At 35.0% G+C, this 19,662-nt stretch overlaps 4 protein-coding genes across 8 annotated transcripts; 2 read left to right on the top strand and 2 right to left on the bottom strand.

Moving 5' to 3' along the window:
* Positions 1 to 1,291: 1,291 nt before the first annotated feature.
* On the bottom strand, positions 1,292 to 4,699 carry LOC128856780 (uncharacterized). 3 transcript variants are annotated; one of them, XM_054092122.1, is made up of 15 exons: positions 4,418 to 4,699; positions 4,013 to 4,340; positions 3,882 to 3,939; positions 3,768 to 3,820; positions 3,644 to 3,697; positions 3,485 to 3,573; positions 3,279 to 3,422; positions 3,051 to 3,213; positions 2,831 to 2,982; positions 2,693 to 2,745; positions 2,328 to 2,485; positions 2,207 to 2,274; positions 1,975 to 2,148; positions 1,746 to 1,902; positions 1,292 to 1,479 (listed from the first exon to the last, which is right to left on the bottom strand). In XM_054092122.1, exons 1-15 carry the CDS (start codon positions 4,565 to 4,567, stop codon positions 1,370 to 1,372), a joined length of 1,911 nt encoding a protein of 636 aa, XP_053948097.1. In that variant the 5' UTR covers positions 4,568 to 4,699; the 3' UTR covers positions 1,292 to 1,369. The 3 variants fall into 3 exon arrangements, with proteins under 3 accessions (XP_053948097.1, XP_053948078.1, XP_053948086.1); XM_054092103.1 differs by having other exon boundaries at positions 1,292 to 1,482; positions 4,418 to 4,687; XM_054092111.1 differs by having other exon boundaries at positions 1,292 to 1,482; positions 3,051 to 3,210; positions 4,418 to 4,684.
* A 3,153-nt stretch (positions 4,700 to 7,852) lies between these two features.
* Positions 7,853 to 9,101, top strand: LOC128864589 (heme oxygenase 2). The gene is made up of 2 exons (XM_054104343.1): positions 7,853 to 8,240; positions 8,296 to 9,101. The coding sequence occupies exons 1-2, from the start codon at positions 8,066 to 8,068 to the stop codon at positions 8,991 to 8,993; spliced, it is 873 nt and encodes a 290-aa protein (XP_053960318.1). The 5' UTR covers positions 7,853 to 8,065; the 3' UTR covers positions 8,994 to 9,101.
* Positions 9,102 to 11,076: 1,975 nt separating this feature from the next.
* LOC128864599 (transcription initiation factor TFIID subunit 12) lies at positions 11,077 to 12,566 on the top strand. 3 transcript variants are annotated; one of them, XM_054104369.1, is made up of 3 exons: positions 11,077 to 11,208; positions 11,705 to 11,936; positions 12,034 to 12,566. In XM_054104369.1, the coding sequence occupies exons 2-3, from the start codon at positions 11,739 to 11,741 to the stop codon at positions 12,352 to 12,354; spliced, it is 519 nt and encodes a 172-aa protein (XP_053960344.1). In that variant the 5' UTR covers positions 11,077 to 11,208; positions 11,705 to 11,738; the 3' UTR covers positions 12,355 to 12,566. The 3 variants fall into 3 exon arrangements, with proteins under 3 accessions (XP_053960344.1, XP_053960329.1, XP_053960335.1); XM_054104354.1 differs by having other exon boundaries at positions 11,078 to 11,208; positions 11,368 to 11,936; XM_054104360.1 differs by having other exon boundaries at positions 11,078 to 11,266; positions 11,368 to 11,936.
* LOC128864616 (peptidyl-prolyl cis-trans isomerase FKBP2) lies at positions 12,532 to 13,192 on the bottom strand. Its single transcript, XM_054104379.1, has 2 exons — positions 12,884 to 13,192; positions 12,532 to 12,816 (listed from the first exon to the last, which is right to left on the bottom strand). The coding sequence occupies exons 1-2, from the start codon at positions 13,037 to 13,039 to the stop codon at positions 12,556 to 12,558; spliced, it is 417 nt and encodes a 138-aa protein (XP_053960354.1). The 5' UTR covers positions 13,040 to 13,192; the 3' UTR covers positions 12,532 to 12,555.
* Positions 13,193 to 19,662: the final 6,470 nt, after the last annotated feature.

Raw genomic sequence — 19,662 nt, 5'->3', positions numbered from 1 at the left:
TGTGTTGAAATTCTTTGCTAACAACAATTTTAAAAGTTAAAAAAAGTATTTTTTGTGAAATGAGTACAACGGAGTTGTGGTTCGACGATTCAACGCTCGATGAAAGATTAGTGGAACTAGCTAGATGTAGAAAACAGCTGAGGGGCGCATCCAACCCCCTTGAAATGGCTTCCACTGAGCAAGTTTAGTATTTTCAAAATGTGTTGACGTACATAATATTACAGAAATTTCCTTACAGTTTTTTAAAGAACTTTAGATTATCTAAAGAGGCGTTTATGAACCTACTGTCCAGTACAAAAAACCAGTTGCAGCAGTGCACCCGAGCCAAGAGCTCTTCACTATTCTCCAAAAAAAGCAACACAAATTATAAATGTGTGTGCAGCTTTGCACAACATTTGCTTGTTTTATAATGTTCAACTTCCGGATGAAGAGTTATCCGATGAGACCCTCAACGATGATGCTGAAGATATTGAAGTGGAGCCAAATAACGGAGAAGCAGAAAACATAAGAAATGAAATTCTTAGAATATTATAGAAAAATCTAAAAGGTATTAAATAGAAACCTTTACGCCACAGTTTCTGTTTTATTTTTGTTATAAATTTTCTTTATTCAATTATTCGTCATTCGAAAAAAATATATATTTCAGTTCCTCTACGTATTTCAGCCCATACCTGCCAAGGGAAAATAAAAATGTATTTCTATAAACATCACAAAAAAAAACATTATTAACCTTAATCCATTTTGCTGCCGTTCTAACTGGTGGTCCCAAGCAATTCAGCTCCGTTGTAAATTCCTCCCAAAATATTAACATATATTAACATATTCCTGCATAATATTAACAAAATTAGTATATATTTATTATTTGGTTACTATAAAACAATAAATAATCGCAAACAACTTACATTTTAACAAGTTACACGCTACACAATCGAAAGCAAAATTGCATTCGACTCTAAATTCGGTATACAACGAAAATTCGACATGCACCGCTCATAATACCAAATTGACATTCGACTTTCGATCTTCGACAACGAACGAATATCGAAGATCGAATGCAACTCGTAATAGGGGTCTATTATGTCTTCCGAATGGTAGTCACGCACCATCATGCGACTACAGCGGCCGCCGAATTGCACTATTTACCAACATTACAAAAATCGTCGCTTGTAAACACTCGTTTAGCCTTCTAACTCATCGCAAGCGAAACAGTTATCGCAGATATATTTTACACGGGCTTTTCATCACTAAAGATTTCAATCAAAACAAGTTTGTGGAGTACAACATTCTTCGCTAACTTTACAAAAAACGTTCGTTTTATTTTATGTTAATAAATACAGTTCCGAAAATGTATTCAATGTTAAATATACCCTTAGATCTTAGACCGATTTGATTTTGATTTCAAACTAACCCTTCTGTGACTCATGAAAATATATCGACGTACTTTTTTTGCAAACTCCAACCTGTTAATACCTGGGAATACTTCTGAAAGCACATAAATTAATTTAAAGTAATTAAAGAAAATAGAAGCTTAAAAGGTATATAGTTTATGTGTAGCGATAGACGCAACCGATATTGTTATACCCAATGATTACATTTGTTGGTTAATATTTTAGTAGTATCCGATTTAGTTTTCTAAATACGTAATTCCCGAATAAAATACGCCAACAACATTATAATCTCCTCATAAGAGTTAGCATTGGGTATAAAAATAGACACATATTTTATGAAAGATAATGTGCACTTACTATAAAGGTAATGTGAAACAAGACGCAAATTATTCAGAGCGCGTCTTCCTTTGAGCCCATCAAAATTAAAGTTTTCAATGACTTCGTCTGTGAAAATGCAACGTAGAACCGTTTCAACCTCGCCTTTAATTTTCTTTATTATACTCAAGTGCCGACTCTGCGAATTAAAGAAATAATCATTAAAAACAGCTAAATGTACTATGTATAATGTATAAACTATAATTCTTACAACTCGCTCAGCGTAGTCAGAGTCTTTAAGAATTTCCTCAACTTCTTGCACTTTTTCGAGCGTTGCTATAGGAAACAAAGAGGAGACTTCATAAAGATTTTGTAGTTTGGTTTCCACGTTGTTGGTGCCCTGTAACTCGACCTCATTTTTTGATCGGTTTGAACTTCTGGAAAACTAAAGCATATATTTATTTAAAAACAAGACAATTAAAAAGTGTTTAAAGTGACTTCACCTTGTCGACGATATGGCTCTTTACATTGTCAGGACTGTCAACAAGCGTCACCGGTAAACATTTCTTTTCTAGGAAAAATAGCCATATATTCCCAATAAATGTACATAATCTAGTTTCTTACGTTTGTGTGGAGAAGCTGCTTTCGTGCTCATCCTACTTCGTTTAGTATACTGTGCAGGCTCAATTGGGCACTTTGATACTCTTAATTGCTCATCATCATTCAATTCTGCGTCTGATGCAAATGTGTCTTCATTAATAATTTCATTACAGAATTCCTCACTTGAATATAATTACATAGATTAGAATTCCTTATAGCATTTCTTTAATAGACATATTCAACATTTTTGCCACGACATGAGCGGAATATTTTTTTTACAGGTTATTTTAGTTAAAAATTAGCCGAAAACAAAATGCTTGCTTCGCAATAAATTGCAACTATATTCCATAATTGATTTTTCAAGTTTTATAAAGAAAAAATATAACTACCTTTTAATATTGGTTTCAAATGTATGATCCAGCGTGACATCCTCGTCAGATATCTGTATGACAATATGTAATCGTATATATATATTTTTTCAGAACTGATAACTTTTGTGCTGCCCGTATTGAAATATTTAAACTTACTGTAATTTCATCGTCAGATTCACTGCCTTTTTCCTTTGATTTGTGTTTTTTCTTTAACTTTTGTTTTTTCTGCTTATTTCTATTATCGCACATTGTAACATATTTGCGTACTAATTTGAAAAATTCGCATGATGGTAAATCAGGGAAAACTTCTGTAAAACAATACAAACATTTTTATAATTTTAATTTTTCAGAAACGAGTTACTTTAAACTATCTTACCATGAATACATTTCAAAAGCGATTCGAATTTAATAAGCGACATCTTGTCCTGCCGCCCCTCTAGGTTTAGTTGTACTATTAGATCTTCTTTAAAGACAAAGCGTAAAACATTGTCAACACCGTAGCCCTCTAAAGTTTTTATATTTTTTATACAAGTAATCTGCTTTCGATAAAGAATAATGCAAATTTAAACTAATAAATATTATAATTGGCTCTTATATTCCTTACCACATCCTCGGCATATCCATGACTTTTTATTTTTCGCTCAACTTCAAGGACTTCGTCGATAGACGATATTGGGAACCAACTGCGGACAGATTCTTTGAGTTCACACAATTCGTATTCCTGTACATTTTTTTCGTGGTTGGGTAACTATAAGATTATAATAATAATTATCTAGATAAATTTCGATTATAATTAATATAAAGTCTCACATCAATGCCGCTATCGGGCATAACACCTTTAACTCTTATATTAATTTGTTTCTGTAGAGTCATCAACTCTTGGAGCATGGATTTCATTTCTATAGATTAATAAAAAGTGGATACATTTATATACATAGAAACGGGGAGACACTAAACATATATAAATACCACTGTGACATTCATTATCGCAAGTTCTTGGGTTGCTTCTCTTTTCTGCATTATCTATTGGGAAAAAAATTGTATTTTAATAAAACGCAGCATCGCTTCATGAACTTTTAAAAGTATGCGTTACCTTTTTTTACTGATGTGGTAAATTCACCGGGATCTTCTGTATAATATTTACGACTTGAATGAAGTGCATATATTAATAAAAGTAAGTAATATTTGAAGTCAATAGAAAACTTACCTTTCATCTTTTCTGTTTTCCGTCTTCTGTTTATTCGATTGCGAAATTAATAAAGGATCTAAAATAAGATGTATTTAATAGAATATAATTTATTTTAATATGTATATAATTTCCAATAATTTGCGACCTACCTTCGTGATAGTTCTTAAATGGAGTATTGCAATCAATAAAACATTCTTTAGTATGACAAGGAATATTAGAGTCAATATCCATTACTTTGTTTTCCACAATCTCAATTTCACTCTCAATTTCACTTTCAATTTCACTTTCAATTGCATTTTCTGGTGTGTCTTCATCACTATTCTCAATTATATCTGTGACGTTGTTTGGGCCCAAAGCAGTCAACATGTCCTTGTTCACTTGCTGTACTTGTATTACAAATGAAAACGCTACTTTCAATTTTCGTAAACAGCTGTCGCAAATCTGTTGTGGTAACTTTTTCGCAGTTTCCGAAACAGTCTGGGGATTGTTAGAATTACAGTATATATTTTATGCTTAGAAACTAGAAGTACGGCAGCTGTAAAAACAATACGCACATCTAATTTTGATATCTCCCATAGAAAATCCGCCATAGATTTTCGTAAGTTGTCCTTTACAAGTTTGCCGTTCAATGAGTGGAAGTTATTTTCAGTGGTATCTAAACAAGTACGGCATCGCAACTGCACGTTTTTATTAATATACAACATTTTCTAAATTATACGTATATTTCTCTTTTTTTCGTAAACACTAGTATTTCTTCAATTCCTCGGTTGTTAGGGGTGGAGAAAACATCGATGACACTATCGATGCATCGATCTTTTTTCACTTTTGTTTTCTTTGTACATCTCTAAACCGCCAAACCACTCGAACAGCCACATCACTCGAACTTTGCAGAAATCAAATATTTCTTTTCTGCAAAAAACAAAAGAATTAAATTGATAATTAAATCTGCGCGAGTGGATGTTATTGTAATATTGAGGAAGTATCTAAAAAATACAAATGAAGGTAATGCTCTCTAATGCCGCTAGTGGTCGACAAATTTATGCTTTTAAACAAAAATTATTAAATTTTTGAATACTTTTAATGAAAACATTTGATTTTAATATAAAAATTTTACGATTTTTAAAGAAAGGATAAATGAGCATGAAAGACAAGCCTAATAATACGTTCATATATAAGTAGATGATTTACTTTTTCGCGCTTAACTCACAGTCCGTAATTAAAAAGCGTGATTTCCCATACACAATTTCTCTCCCAAAATCTGAGATTATAAAATAATCCCGAATAATACCGATACTTTTCGGCATGCAACCCTGTTTTTTCTGTGTTATCGATAATTATTATTACGAATACACATAAGGAGAAACATCAAAATAAAAACTAAATGAAATGAATGCCGGCAAAGAAAACAGGTCTGTAAACATACATCAAATAAAATTGTTGTTAAATATCATTAATTATGGACTCATTTGACAGAAAAAAGCGAGTTTCCATAAACGTTTTGTCCTCTTATTACTTATTATAAAATGTAGTATAGAATATCCCATGCGATTGCTGCCATAATTTTTTGCAACCTCAGTAAGCGTCGCATACAGATTTCCTCCAACTGTTTATTATTAGCAGCCAATTGTGCAATTAAATTAGCTATTCCTTCTACTTGAATTTTCTTCATATCGTTAATAATAACTAAAGAAACCAAAAAACACCGAAATTTCCACAAAAATATTAATTTCTATGAAGAAAACCCTCTCAAAGCAGTATTGAAAGCTGATTGTCAATTTTGCAGGCAATCTGCCATATGTGAACGGGTAGATTAATTTGGTGGATTTATAGGTGATTAATGCATATGTGAGATTCTGAGGAAGATTTTTGGACCTTTGCACGTTGGCAACGGCGAATATCGCAGACGATGAGCTGTATGACCTTTACGACGACATAGACATAGCGCAGCGAATAAAGATCCAGCGGCTACGTTAGCTGGGTCATGTCGTCCGAATGGATACAAACGATCCGGCTTTGAAAGTATTCGATGCGATACCAGCTGGTGGTAGCAGAGGAAGAGGAAGGATCACTTGGTGTGTCCAATTGACGCCGGTTAGCACGAGAAAGAAACGACTGGCGCGTTATGTTAAACTCGGCCAAAATCGCGTAAGCGGTTATCGCGCCAATTAAGAAGAAGAATGCATATGTGAACATATTATTAAGCACGAAAAAGTAAATCATCGACTTATATGGATGTGAATGTATTATTGCTATCTTTATACATACATATATGGCTGTTAGTTTTTAGTTATAAGTTTACATTCCATTGCACTGGAAATAAGTTTTAAATTTTCGAGTAGTTCTGTAATTGTCAATAAAAGACTACAGCACATTCACCCAAATACCTTAGATAAAAAAAAGAGGTTGTCTGTAAAGTCGGTTTACTGACGATAGTTTAACGTGACAACGTCATAAGAAAATATTGATGGAATGGTTGCAATTTTCAAAACAAAATTTTAATTTTATTTGTTTGATAGATATTTTGTATGGATATAGAGAAGGAAGTAAATGGAATTGCAATGGAATAGGTCAAATTACATTTACACAAACGTGAAAAATGACGAAAAATTTATCAAATTCATGAAAGATACCTTCAATTTCGATTTTGCATCAGACGTTAATAAGTCAACAACACTAAGAGGCACCATCATCGATTTGCCTTTTTCAAGACACTTTACACTCGAAACACTCCCTTTCATTTTCTACTTTTTCTATCATCGTCCTATTCTCAAGAGAGAAATGGTTCATTACCATGCACACAGGAAGAAGGCATATGCAAATACAAGTATGTGAATTTATATACAAATGCGCATATACATACATATATATGCTCACTCAAGTAGGACAGATCCAGATGTCGAACGTTGCCGAACGCGGGGGCCGATTGTGCTCTTTGTCGTTCGTTCCGCGCTCTCGCTTGCAGTTCAAGCACATAAGCTTACATTTGCTTGCGTACGGAATAGATTCGTATATTTGATATGTCCATATGATTTGTATGCATCTTTACATATAGATTTGTTCGTTTTGAAAAATGCCCGAAACTGTATATGTATATGCATGTTTATATACATATATTAGTGTACAACATATCTTATAAGGTATATGGTAAATATTACCATACATTTTTTCCTTCATATATAATAAAAAAATTAATAATAATAACATTAAAACAACAGGTATTATTAACAAACTTGGTTTTATTTTAAATTCTTCAAGTGAATCAAATTAATAATAATCAATAAGAAGGCATATGCAAATACAAATACGTGAATTTATATATGTACATATGCGCATATACATACATATATACGCTCACTTAAGTAGGAGAGAGCAAGATGTCGAACGTTGCCGTTCGTTTGCTTTGTTTGCTTTGTCGTTCGTTCCGCGCTTTCGCTTGCAGTTCATTCAATGCAATGAGCAAGGTAACGACAAATGAGCAAGGTAACGGCAATGAGCAAGGTAACGACATATGAGCAAGGTAACACTAATGAGCAAGGTAACGACACATTTTTTCGTGCGTGCAGCCTGTTAAATCGAATTATAAGACGTTATCACGTCAATAAATAAATATTCCCACAGAAGCTCTCTCACTTACAAGTTTTCCATATAGACGGACCCTAAACCATCAATAAATATCGCGATGTTTGTAGAAATCTAACTTACGATGCGTGAATCACGTACTTTATCAGTATTCGTCGTGTTTTTATCTCTTTGAAGTCATTTAATTAAACATTACAAGTTTTTTTGTTTCACAAAACACAAAAATTATATAAATACGAATGACGTAATAAACCTTGAACTTTTAAGGCACTCGCGAGCGGAGAGTCATCTATAAATATCGAATTTTTGTCGGCTATCCCTATACCGCTATATTTATTTAATGTGAATTTGTACGCCATAAAGATGCTTTACTGTACCCTAAGACGAGTAACATACTTTTACCCTCGTTGATTGTGTTTACATCACTGGTTAGAGGAGCAAATCTTCTCAAAACTCAAATTTTCTTATTTCCTCATCAATCTGTCAAAAATTTAACTTACAAAACCCCAATAAGTGAATAATACTTTATCACATCGACCGCTGGTGTTAAATATACGTTTGGCTACGTGAAAGAAGTCAACAGTACAAAAGAAGTACGCATATAGAGAACAAAGAAATCAGCAATGGAAACTGCGTCGCAACCATTTCCTGTGGAGGAAAAGACATCACCAGGACAAATAAATACGGAAGATGCAAAGGAGCCTGTTGTTGATATGACTTTTACGAGAGAACTACGCCAGGCAACCAAAGATGTACATAAACTTAGTGACGTTCTAGTTAATGCCAAGTTTGCTTTGGGTAAGAAGAATTGTGCAGGAGCAGTCTGTAGCTATTTTTGTTGTTGTTGTTTCAGCCCTATCTGACGATGCTGTTTGGTACGATGGTTTATTGGCTTTCTATGAAGTTTATAAATACCTTGAAGAAAATTTACCTGAAAACTTGCTTCCAAAAGAGCTTCATCGAAAAGAAGCTTTTGAGCAGGATTTGGCTTATTTCCTAGGAAAGGATTGGAAAGAAACTTACGAACCACGAGAGAGTGTTAAAAAGTATCTCACTCATTTGGAAGAGGTTAATTCAAGAAATAAATTGCTTTTATTCGCGTATGCTTATCAAATGTATATGGCCCTTATGTCCGGTGGTCAATTGTTGCAAAGAAAGAGAATGATTAAGAGGAAACTTTGGATTGGTAGACAAGAAGAAGAAGAGGAGAAGCTAGAACCAGCTAATTCGAATGCAGCAGATGATGACTTGGAGCACCGCCCAATGCCAAGGCAAGTAACCATTTGTCCAGAAGGATGCGCTGCAACATTTTTTCCGGAGAAAATTAGTTTGTTGAAGAATAAATTGCGACAAGTGCTGAACGATAACTTCGGAGCTTTTGACGATGAACTGCGTGCGGATTTTATCGAGGAAAGCCGTAATGTTTTTATATACAATGGTGATGTTGTTCGCTCCATAAAGGGTGTTAACCGTGCGAATCTCAGAAAATTAGCAATTGTGTTAGTTTTTGTAATGGGTGTTTATTTTGCTTTAAAGCTCGCCAAGCGCTGAAGTGGAAAATATGCACAGACACACAATTAATAATAAAACATAGAAACAAATGTAGCTCGATGTTGATTTATCTTACATAATAAATACATATTAAATCTTACAATTAAAGTATGTGTATGAGTACGCTCAGAGCCATAAGCGTGAATACTTTAAACACCTTCGATGTGATAGAAAATCGAAATGGTTCCTCTCTTTCTTTCCGACATGTTGTAAAGTAAAACGTTACCATTACAGCATAGCCTAAAGTAATTTATGAAATTTTATGGGTAAAAAAAGTGTATTTTTAATACCTGGTTAGTGAACATATGTATGTCTGCTTCTTCTGATAAAGCTTATCGGAAGATGAGCTATCGGTAATCTGTTAACCATCACGAAACCTCCAATTTGTGGTAGATGGAGTAGTTTTTCAAGGCAGAAATACACCCGAAGCGTTAGCCTTTTTCTCCACAGTGGATTTCGGATCCAAAGCGTACTGAATAGTGGTCTCGCCCAAACCATTCAGCTACGGCAGCAGATGCTACAGAAAAAAAAATTAAAGCAGCCTTGTCGAATATATGTATGTATGTCGGCTTTTTTAACCATTGTATGTATGTATATAATTTTTGTGAGATAAGTGGTGCGGTATGTTTACAACTTTTACAGGCGGTTTAATGAATGGTAAAAAGTGACTTTCCTTTTTAAATGAAGCGATTTTTAGTGAACAGGAGTTGGGTATTTAGTAAGTAATTTGAAGTTAAAACGAAAGATATATTAATAACAATTGTAAAGAAAAAAAGTGATTGCTACATTTTTCCTTTCAAATTGGGTCACATATCGTACAAAATCAAAACAAACCCAGAGTTGCTCAAAGAAAAATTAAACGGCTCATAAGCCAGGGCTTGGACTTACAAATTGTTTCAATTGATAGAATTATAAAAAGTGTCAGATTAAAAAAAAAACGGAGTAGATTTATAAAAAGTGGAATATTTTTGTTAACATGCTTAAATTTATTTATTTAGTGAAAAAATCAGAATTTTGAAAACAGATCCTAAATTCTAATGATTTATATAACTTTGTGTAAATACTAAATGTAAAAATACAAATCACCAGTCTCTTATATTTTTAAACCGTACTAGAAGAAAATTTGTAACTGACGAATATAATAAAATATATAAGGCGGTACTTTTCGAAAACCGCTACTTAGTGATTAAATTGTGAAGACACAAATTATAAAAATATCTTTAAAATCAGTTTTGTTTCTGTTTTTTTTTTTAGTTTTTACGATGATGGCAGAGTGGCAAGAAAATGTTTGTTCGTGTGTGTATAATTTCTTGTGTTTGGTAGTTTCTATTGTTTTGGCCTACTCTTCACAAGCAAAAAATAATTTCCCTTCCGTTTGCTTGTGTATTCTCGGGGCATGACGTCGCAGATAATTCGAAAGGCGCAATCTTGTATTTTATCTTTCTTGTTGCTCTAACGTGTTTGAGTGACGTGACATGTGAAATATTCCGTAGTGCCAGAAGAACAGATGTTCTTGTCGCGAAAGCAAATATTAAATTTCCTTGTGTATGAAATGATTTTTGTTTGTTTTATAAGAATCATGTTAGATGGGATTAATTCTAGCCTGCGTCTATACTCTTTCGAGCTCTTGTCGAAAATACAAAGGTGCATTTGAATTGAGTCCATTAATTTAAATTCCATTAAATTTGTGTATTTAATTTTATGTAATAAAAAGCACCATCAATACTAATTTGCGCGATGTAAAAAAAGTTTTCTTAAAAAAAACGTCATTCACGCTGGAATCGCGATACGACAAATCGAGAAAGTTGCACGTTTTTTTATAGACCGGCATGCCGTTTAGAACATATGTGGCGCTTCCTGCTTAAAAACATTTCCGTAATTTAGTTGTCTGTCAAATTCGTTTCCGCAGCGTATACAGTGGATCCATTGTGCCGGATTTAGTACACCATACAACCATATCATTCAACTAAACTAGAATCAAAAATCGCTCCATGTCAACAGAGTTTAGCAGAACACATTTGAGGAAGCATTCACAATAAATGAAGTTTTAAGTCACAATAAACAGTAATGTTTGAAATCTGGCAACGAATGGTTTATATTTTTTTGACAGCAGAAAACAAAACAAATTATTTGTCGGCCGCGAGTGGAAAGTAAAGTTTTGGTGTTCATTATTTCAATAATAATACGCGAATTTACTTCGTAAAGTATTAGCGGGGTAAGTCACTATAAAATGTGGAGAGATTTTTCTGCTACTTAATTATTATACACAAAAAGTAAGTCCTTATCCATAGGAAACTCCTTTAACATTCCATGATAATACTTTCTTTTCATTTCATTGTTCGAATTTGATATTAATCTTAATTTCATAATTTAGCGTGCTTTCCATGAACACATTTTTTAAGACAAAACCAACAAACGAAGTTTATAATCTTTCACCTGATTTCTCCTATAAACTCGGACAAAAATTTAAAAACCTACCACAATTCTGGAACGTAGGCCTGTGTTGTTTTTACTTTTTACTATATGCACTCCCGTAAAAGAAATACTCCCGCACACCGCCTATCCAAAAACTAAGCTATCAAAATTATACCAGCTTTCCCTCAAACTGGCTTGGTTTTTGGTCAATCCATATTATTTTACTGCAAATCCGCTACATTGGTAACAAGAAAGCAAAAACATACAATGTCGGATATTTTTACAAATTTCGATAGCAACGGCGCTTGCGACGATTCTCAGGACATCATAATGGCATCGCCCTCGCAAAGCAGCCCTTTGACCAACTCAAACTCCAACTCAGTGGGGCTTGGTTCAGCTAACAATACACCAGTTGGTAGTAGTGGTAGCGCGCAAAATGCGAGCTCTGGAAACGCAGGCACCAATGGCACATCTAGTGGCAGTGGCGGTGGTGGAGGAAAAACAAATACAGGCGCAGAAAATCAGCCCGTAAGTATATGAAATCATTTTACGATATAATTTGCTTTGTCACAAGAAATCATGATAAGAAATATTTGGTTGTTTTTTTTTTTTGCATTATTTTTAGATTTTAACAAAGCCAAGGTTGCTGGAACTGGTGCGCGAGGTCGACGTAACCGCGCAATTGGATGAAGACGTCGAAGAGCTTTTACTACAAATCGCAGACGATTTCGTGGAGGATGCAGTAAAAGCGACTTGCGCATTTGCAAAACATCGAAAAGTGTCCAAAGTGGAGGTGCGTGATGTGCAACTTCATTTAGAACGCAAGTGGAATATGTGGATACCTGGCTTTGGAACTGATGAGTTGCGGCCATATAAACGTGCAGCTATTACGGAGGCACATAAGCAACGATTAGCACTAATACGGAAAACAATTAAAAAGTATTGAGAAATTTCACTTAAGTGCGTGGTGTTCATCTTTTTATTCTTTACTAAATATACAGATACGTAACTTAAGGGTTTTTATAAATATACATATGGTATTAAGTTCGACTGTGTGTTCACCAAAATGTGTAAAATTTTTTATTAATTCTAGATATTCTGCAAAAAGTTTTCGAATTACATGTTGAAGTGTAAAAATTACATTTATTTATAAATCTTGTTTTGGTCTTTCGATCTTTTCTAATTCTACCTCAAAAATAAGTGTTGAATCTGGTGGTATTTTATCGCCAGCGCCTGCTTTGCCGTAGCCCAGTTCTGGAGGTATAACTAAACGACGTTTTTCACCCTCGCACATGCCTAATAACCCTTGCTCCCATCCCTTAATCACTTGTCCCAAACCAAGCTTCAACGTAAATGCTTTTTGGCGTTCATAACTGCTGTCGAATTCGGAGCCGTCAAGCAGGGTACCCTATGGGTAAGTGGAGGTTATTGACAGTCTCATAAGCGTAAATAATTTTTGCAACAAAGAGTCTTACTCTGTAATGAACATGAATCGTGTCACCTTTGCGCGCCTTTACTTCACAATTTTCGACCCTCTTTTTAATGCCAATCTTCACCGTAGGCTTAGCATCCTCTTTGGCAGAGCCCAAGCTCAGTGCAGTTAACAGAAGTAGTAAGAAGAAAATATTCATTACTTTTTCTAAATAATACTGTTAGTACTTTTACAATATGACCGTATAAACAAAGAATCGTAACTTTAACTGAATCGCAATTAAAATTTATAGTTAATTGTTGCTCATTTACGATTGCAGATAAGAATTCTAGCATACGATAAACAAATATGCAGTGCTGCCAAGTTATGGAACTTGACAACTTTAAGGGGAGCACTGTTTGCACTTGGATAAATAACAACCGGTCTTTACATGCCTGAGATGCTCGCTTGCTATCGGCTGCTTTTGTTCGCAAGCGAGATCCATTCCGAAACCAAACACTGACCTTAGTTCTCTTGTTAATTACCGCCCAATATCTCTTCTTTCAAATATTAGTAAATTATTGGAAGATTTTTTGCTTGAAAAAATAAAACAACATATTGAAGAGCGACATGTCTTAAAAGACTATCAATTTGGGTTCCGGCCATATCATTCAACATGCCACGCACTAACTTTACTCTCTGATTTTATTTGTAGTAATTTAAATCGACGACAGGCGACGATATTAGTCAGTCTAGATTTGGAAAAAGCATTCGATACTGCTTGGGTGGAAGGAATCTTATTTAAAATGTACAGGAAGTTCAACTTCGAAAAAAATCTTTGCATAATGTTGTATAGTTATTTAAAAGAGCGATCATTTTATGTTAATGAAGGTATATTTAATTCTTTGACAAGAGACGTTAGCTCAGGTGTGCCACAAGGATTTCCCTGACCCACCATTAAGTTCCGAAATTAATAATTGCGATATTAAAGTGCTCATATACGCAGATGATATAATTATATTGGGATCTCACCAACGCATAACCAAAGCTAATGAAGCCGTTAACTCATACCTAAATTAATTAAATACATACTTTCACAAATGGAAGCTAAAACTAAACTTCAATAAAAACGAAACAACTATTGTTAAAGGAATACGTAAAAACTTATATCCAAATGCTCGTAAATATGAGCCTCAAATTAAAATAAATGGATTCGACATAAAATACAAAGAACAATTCAAATACTTGGGCATAATTTTGGATAGCAAATTCTCCTTTGTAAGACATATAGATTTCATTTTGACAAAAGCAAAAAAAATGTTCTTTAGCTATTGTAATTTATTAAGAAGGCAGGGTGGACTATCGAACTGTATTAAAATAAATATTTACAAACAAATAATTAGACCAATCATATCTTATGCTCATCCGATATGGTTCAACATTTCGTCGAGCCAAATGGAGAGACTCAGACGATTTGAACGATATGTTTTAAGAATTTGTAGCGGTCTTAACCGCCAACCTTACAGAAGTGGTACTTTTCGGAAAAGAGTTTCTAATAAAAGTTTGTATGAAAAATGTAAAATATCACGCATAGACTTTTTCTTAATGAAATCGTCAGTAAGATTTGTTGATAAACTGACCTTCATAGAAAATGAACTGATAAACAAATATCTGTCAAAGGCAAGGGAGATATCATTACCTCTAACAGAAAAATATTTATCACCAATATATTTAAAAATACTAAAAAATAATAATATGTTACATAAAAATAGTAAAGCAATATATTATCATAGGCGATACAATACTTACAACTTCAACGATGAAAATTTAGTTTATAACATTGATCAATTTATAGCCAAATAAATTATAGAAGTTTAATATACGTTATCTCCTTTTTAAGCCCTTTTTGGGAGAATATAAATAAGTTTTAAAATTATGCCAAAGACATTCCAATTAATAATGATAACCTATTGTATAATCAAAAGAAAAATAAGTTTTAAACTCCTAGATAAATACAAATGTATGTTAGGATAATGCTAAATAATCTAATTTTATCATAACTTTGTAAACTCCTATGTTAAAATGATTTTGGGCAATAAATGAAATGAAATGAAATGAAGATGCTCGCTTGCTATCGGCTGCTTTTGTTCGCAAGCGAGATCCAGCTGCGATGGCTGTTAATTCTAAGCATGCATAGTTTATTTGAAATATGTCAAGCAGTTGTTTGAGCCTGTGCGTTATTCAACTCTAAACCCTTATCGAAGAATGATAGAATCGAAGATTGCGCCTTCCGAACTCGCTTTGACGTGATTTCTTCAAATATAATGAAATGATGAGTAAGTAGACAACCAAGGCTTCGGATGTAAATTCAAACTTTGCTTCAATAACGGATTTAGGAATACTGGACATGTGGGACGTTTCACGGGATACTTTTAATAATTTTTATAGTTCGGGACTATAACGGCTATTAAGGGACGATCCCGCACAAACCGGTAAGGTTAGTCGCCTTATTCGAGTAAAAGTCGGTTATTATTCAGCAGCGAAATTTCTGAGAATTTTTAAGCTTTCTCCTCCAAAAAGAGATATTTGTCATTATTACGCGAACGCATAATTCTCAAAAACCTGCAAACTGGGTTGCACGGTTAACACGGTTGCATGTAAAATTTCTCCCGCAATTTTAGCCCAGTAGAATTAACATTTTATTTTATGCTTGAGAATATTTGACTAAGTTTTGCATCGTCAATGCGAATAGAGTCTTTTCTTTTAAATTGTGGTCACTCTCGGAGTCATCTATGCTCTCAGATGAAGCGAAGTCTAAGATTATGCTCAAAGAGCTTAATTAGCTGAGGCAATTAAGTTTTAATTTACGCCATTAACTTTGGTATGCACACACCCATACAATTTAGCTTACACAGTTAGTATTTGACAGCTGAAAGTGTTTATATTTTGCTTGTGCAAAATTCGGTGTGAGTTAAACTTAACTTTAAAACGAATTTTAATAGTTTACAATGGATATATTGAACCCATGGGGGAAATAATTTTGAAGGAGTGGTCAAGATCAGACTGTTAACCGGCCCTCATCAAAGTTGCTTACACAATTCGACTGTCACGTCTTCGAGTATTCGGCAGCAGAATTCTTTGCGCTCATTCCACACCTATTTACACACTCGTCCAATCAGTCGTTCAGACGGCGACAAGTAACATGAGCTTGGACTGTATTGACTTTTTTGCGTATGTCATCAACACAAACTTAGTTTTGTCGTAAACAAATCGCTGTCACGAACCCGGTTACATTAGCCAATCAGCTGATTAAAATTTTTGAGTCACAAACGAGCTTTAAATTGCTGAAAAGTTCTTAATTGCCAATTATTTATTTATTTATTTAAGTTTAAGTCCGTGAATTACAATCCCTACAGACTATGATTAGATTAAACTACTGATATATTACATCTTTATAAAAACAACTACGAGTATAACATAGAATCCAAGAGATTTAAAAATGCTAATCTTGAAAGCGAAAAATCGAGAATAACATCATTATGAACGGTGTTCAATTATCGGAAAGCACGAGTAATGGCAGCATTACTGGCATACTTAGTTTTAAAGTTTTCCCCATAAAAAGGGCAGAAGTTCCTAAGAGATCGCTGGGGAACTTTAAATCGAATCCCTTCCAACAAGTAGGGACAATCAATTACTCCAGTAATAATATTATGTGTAAAAGACAGACACAGTATAGACCTACGAATTTCCAAAGACTTGAGACTTATAAGCATGAGACGAGCAGAATACCTTCTGCTCAAATATGAACGACACGTTATCAATAAAACGGTCCGCGGATGACATATGGTAAAAATAAATTTTTTGTTTTTTGGTAGGTCTGTTATAAGCTTACATGGCAAATTTCAGCGTGATATGTCACATGGTTTGTTTTCTGTGCTACTGTAAACAAGTCAAGCTCGAGTGTGTTCTTCGAATTTAACGATGGAAATTCAAGTTGAACAAAGAATTTGTTTGAAATTTTGTTATTCCAACAAAATTTCGGCTTCAGACGCCTTAAAAATGTTGCAGACAACCTATGGGGACTCTGCTCTATTGCGTGCACGTGTTTTCCAGTGGTACAAATCGTTCAAAGAGGGCCGTACATCGGTTGAAAACTTGCCTCATGAACGTCGTCCAGCAACATCAGTAAACGACGAAAACATCGGAAAAATAAAGGAAATTGTGCTTGAAAATCGCACAAATCGCAAAATCGGTTTACGCTGAATATTGTTTAGACGTTTTAAAGCGTTTGCGTGAGAACATTCGTCTTAAAAGGAAGGAATTGTGGGGCAACAAGTCATGGTTCTTGCATCACGATAATGCACCAGCTCACACATCACGCCTTGTTCGCGATTATTTGAACAAAAATAATGTTAATATCGTTCCGCAAGCACCGTATTCGCCTAATATGGCTCCATGTGACTTTTTCCTGTTTCCCAAGCTCAAGTTGCCGCTCCGTGGAAAACATTTTGAGACAATTGAAGTCATAAAAGAGAATTCGAAGAACACACTCGAGCTTGACTTGTTTACAGTAGCACAGAAAACAAATTATGTGACATACCACGCTGAAATTTGCCATGTAAGCTTATAACAGTCCTACCAAAAAACAAAAAATTTATTTTTACCATATGTCATCCGCGGACCGTTTTATTGATAACGTCTCGTTCATATTTGAGCAGAAGGTATGATGGCATGGGAACAATAAAATTCAGAGACTGAAGGGCATATTTGAGGAATATTTTTCGATTGCATTGATAGCTCGCTGACCACAAGATCTTCAAAAAAAAAACAGCATATTCTAAATGAGACCTAACAAAATATGTATTGAGTAACTTAATGGGATAGGGATCATAGAACACAGTGGCGTTACGTCTGACGAAGCCCAACATCGAGAAAGATTTTGAAGTAATATAATTTATATGGTTATTAAAATAAAATTTGTCATCACAGATAATGCCAAGGTCCTTAAACTCGCTAACACACTGCAGGACACAGGTCGAGATACTGTACTTAGTGCACAAAATGTGAGATGTTTTCGAGTAAGATATTTGAAAGCACTTAGCTAAGTTCAGCGGAAGATGTGATTTCTGGCACCACAAGTACCATAAAGTCTATCGATATCGGCTTGAAATTTAATGGCATCCTCTTGAATCTTGATCGCTGAGAAGATCTTAAGGTCATCAGCATAAAATTTAGCAAATGAGAAACAATTTTTGATGCCATTTATAAATAAGTCAAATAAAAGCGGTCCCAAGATACTTCCTTGTGGAACACCAGAGGTGGCAGTAAAGGGAGCAGATGAAATACCATCAATTGTTACAACATAACGTCTATTGCTCAAATAAGAGTTTATCCATTGCAGAAATGCAGAATGAAAGCCAAAACAAGCAAATTTTTTAACTAAGATCCTATGAGAAACTTTTTCGAAGGCTTTCAAAAAGTCAGTGTTAATACAGTCAGCCTGGAAACCAGCCGAGCAAGAATCAATGCAGTTTTATTTATAAACTCAGCTGGACTTCGCCGATGACATAAATTCACTGACAAGCAAGCGAAGGCAGAGACTAGTCGCACTGGCATGCACGGGTGGACTGGAGGTCAATATCCCCAAAACGAAGGCTTTGAGAGTCAACTGAAATAAAGCAAGACATATAATGGTTGACGGGTGCGTGGAATTTGTTGAAAACTCTGCCACCCCGGCTAAACTATTACGACAGACGGTGGTGCAGATAAAAATGTCAACTGTAGGCTAAACAAAGCAAGGGCGGCGTTCCGACGAATGCATACAGTATGGGTTCGCGAATCTCCAGGCGCTCTAAACTGCGAATATTCAGCTCAAGCGTGAAGTCCGTATTGTTGTACGGAAGTGAAACATGCCTGGCCTCTAACACCATCACACAGAGGCTACAATCTTTCATCATCTTCTGTAGAATATTCTGGACGAACACCATCAGCAACGTCGCGCTGTGGAGATCAACGAAGAAGGAACCCATTCTGTGGCAAATCAAACGCAAAAAGTGGCGATGGTTAGGTCCCACGCTTAGACAACCACCAGATAGTAGAAAGGGAGCAAAGATCGCGGTCGGCCAAAGAATATTTGGAGAAGTTCGATGTTGCGCGAGTTAGCAAATGCCGACCTCACATGGGACGGCGCAAAAACAACAGCTCAGAACCGTATACGATGGAAGAGTCTTGTCGAGGCCCTATGTTCCCGAGTGGAGTGAATAAGGATATAAAAAATCACTTCATTTTATCATTAAAATTGTTTTGAATTGAAATCGAATATTTTTTTGCTACTGCTACAATATTTTCGTGTTCGTACATCTCGCGCAGGGCTAGGGATAAACGCCGGAAAAATGGACATGGTACTTTTTACCAGGAAGTACAAGGACCTGACGTGGAACCTCCCGAAGCTGGGCAACAACGAATTACTTCTCAAAGATCATGCAAGGTACCTCGGAGTAATACTAGATAGTAAATTGCTGTGGAAGCACAATGTTGAGGAAAGCGTGAAAAAGGCCAGTAACGCGTTGTACGCATGTAAAAGAATGCTGGGCGTTAATTGGGGTCTATCACCCTCTCTGATGCACTGGTGCTACACGGCAGTAGTTGGTATTGCTGTATGAGGCCCTAGTATGGTGCACTGCGACAAGAAAACTGGCATACTTAATGCCACTGCAAAGGATTCAACGACACGCTGCTCTGTGCATACCAGGAGAAATGAAAACCACTCCAACGTCGGCGCTGGAAATAATACTCAGCATGCCTTCTATTGACCTTATGGCGGAAAACCTGGCAGCGAAATCC

This window comes from Anastrepha ludens, chromosome 2, assembly GCF_028408465.1.
Source record: "Anastrepha ludens isolate Willacy chromosome 2, idAnaLude1.1, whole genome shotgun sequence".
Classification (NCBI taxonomy): Eukaryota; Metazoa; Arthropoda; class Insecta; order Diptera; family Tephritidae; genus Anastrepha; species Anastrepha ludens.
The sequence above is the reverse complement of the archived record's forward strand: the minus strand, read 5'-3'. Positions and strand labels throughout refer to the sequence as shown.

Excerpts from the sequence above, each read along its gene's own strand:
- LOC128856780 (XM_054092103.1), bottom strand. The coding sequence starts at position 4,567 with ATGTTGTATATTAATAAAAACGTGCAGTTGCGATGCCGTACTTGTTTA. Across the intron at positions 2,746-2,830 it reads AATCTGACGATGAAATTACA|ATATCTGACGAGGATGTCAC; the intron begins GTAAGTTTAAAT and ends ATTGTCATACAG. Across the intron at positions 1,903-1,974 it reads CTGACTACGCTGAGCGAGTT|AGTCGGCACTTGAGTATAAT; the intron begins GTAAGAATTATA and ends TTTAATTCGCAG.
- LOC128864589 (XM_054104343.1), top strand. The coding sequence starts at position 8,066 with ATGGAAACTGCGTCGCAACCATTTCCTGTGGAGGAAAAGACATCACCA. Across the intron at positions 8,241-8,295 it reads TAATGCCAAGTTTGCTTTGG|CCCTATCTGACGATGCTGTT; the intron begins GTAAGAAGAATT and ends TTGTTGTTTCAG.
- LOC128864599 (XM_054104354.1), top strand. The coding sequence starts at position 11,676 with ATGTCGGATATTTTTACAAATTTCGATAGCAACGGCGCTTGCGACGAT. Across the intron at positions 11,937-12,033 it reads CAGGCGCAGAAAATCAGCCC|ATTTTAACAAAGCCAAGGTT; the intron begins GTAAGTATATGA and ends CATTATTTTTAG.
- LOC128864616 (XM_054104379.1), bottom strand. The coding sequence starts at position 13,039 with ATGAATATTTTCTTCTTACTACTTCTGTTAACTGCACTGAGCTTGGGC. Across the intron at positions 12,817-12,883 it reads CGATTCATGTTCATTACAGA|GGTACCCTGCTTGACGGCTC; the intron begins GTAAGACTCTTT and ends ACTTACCCATAG.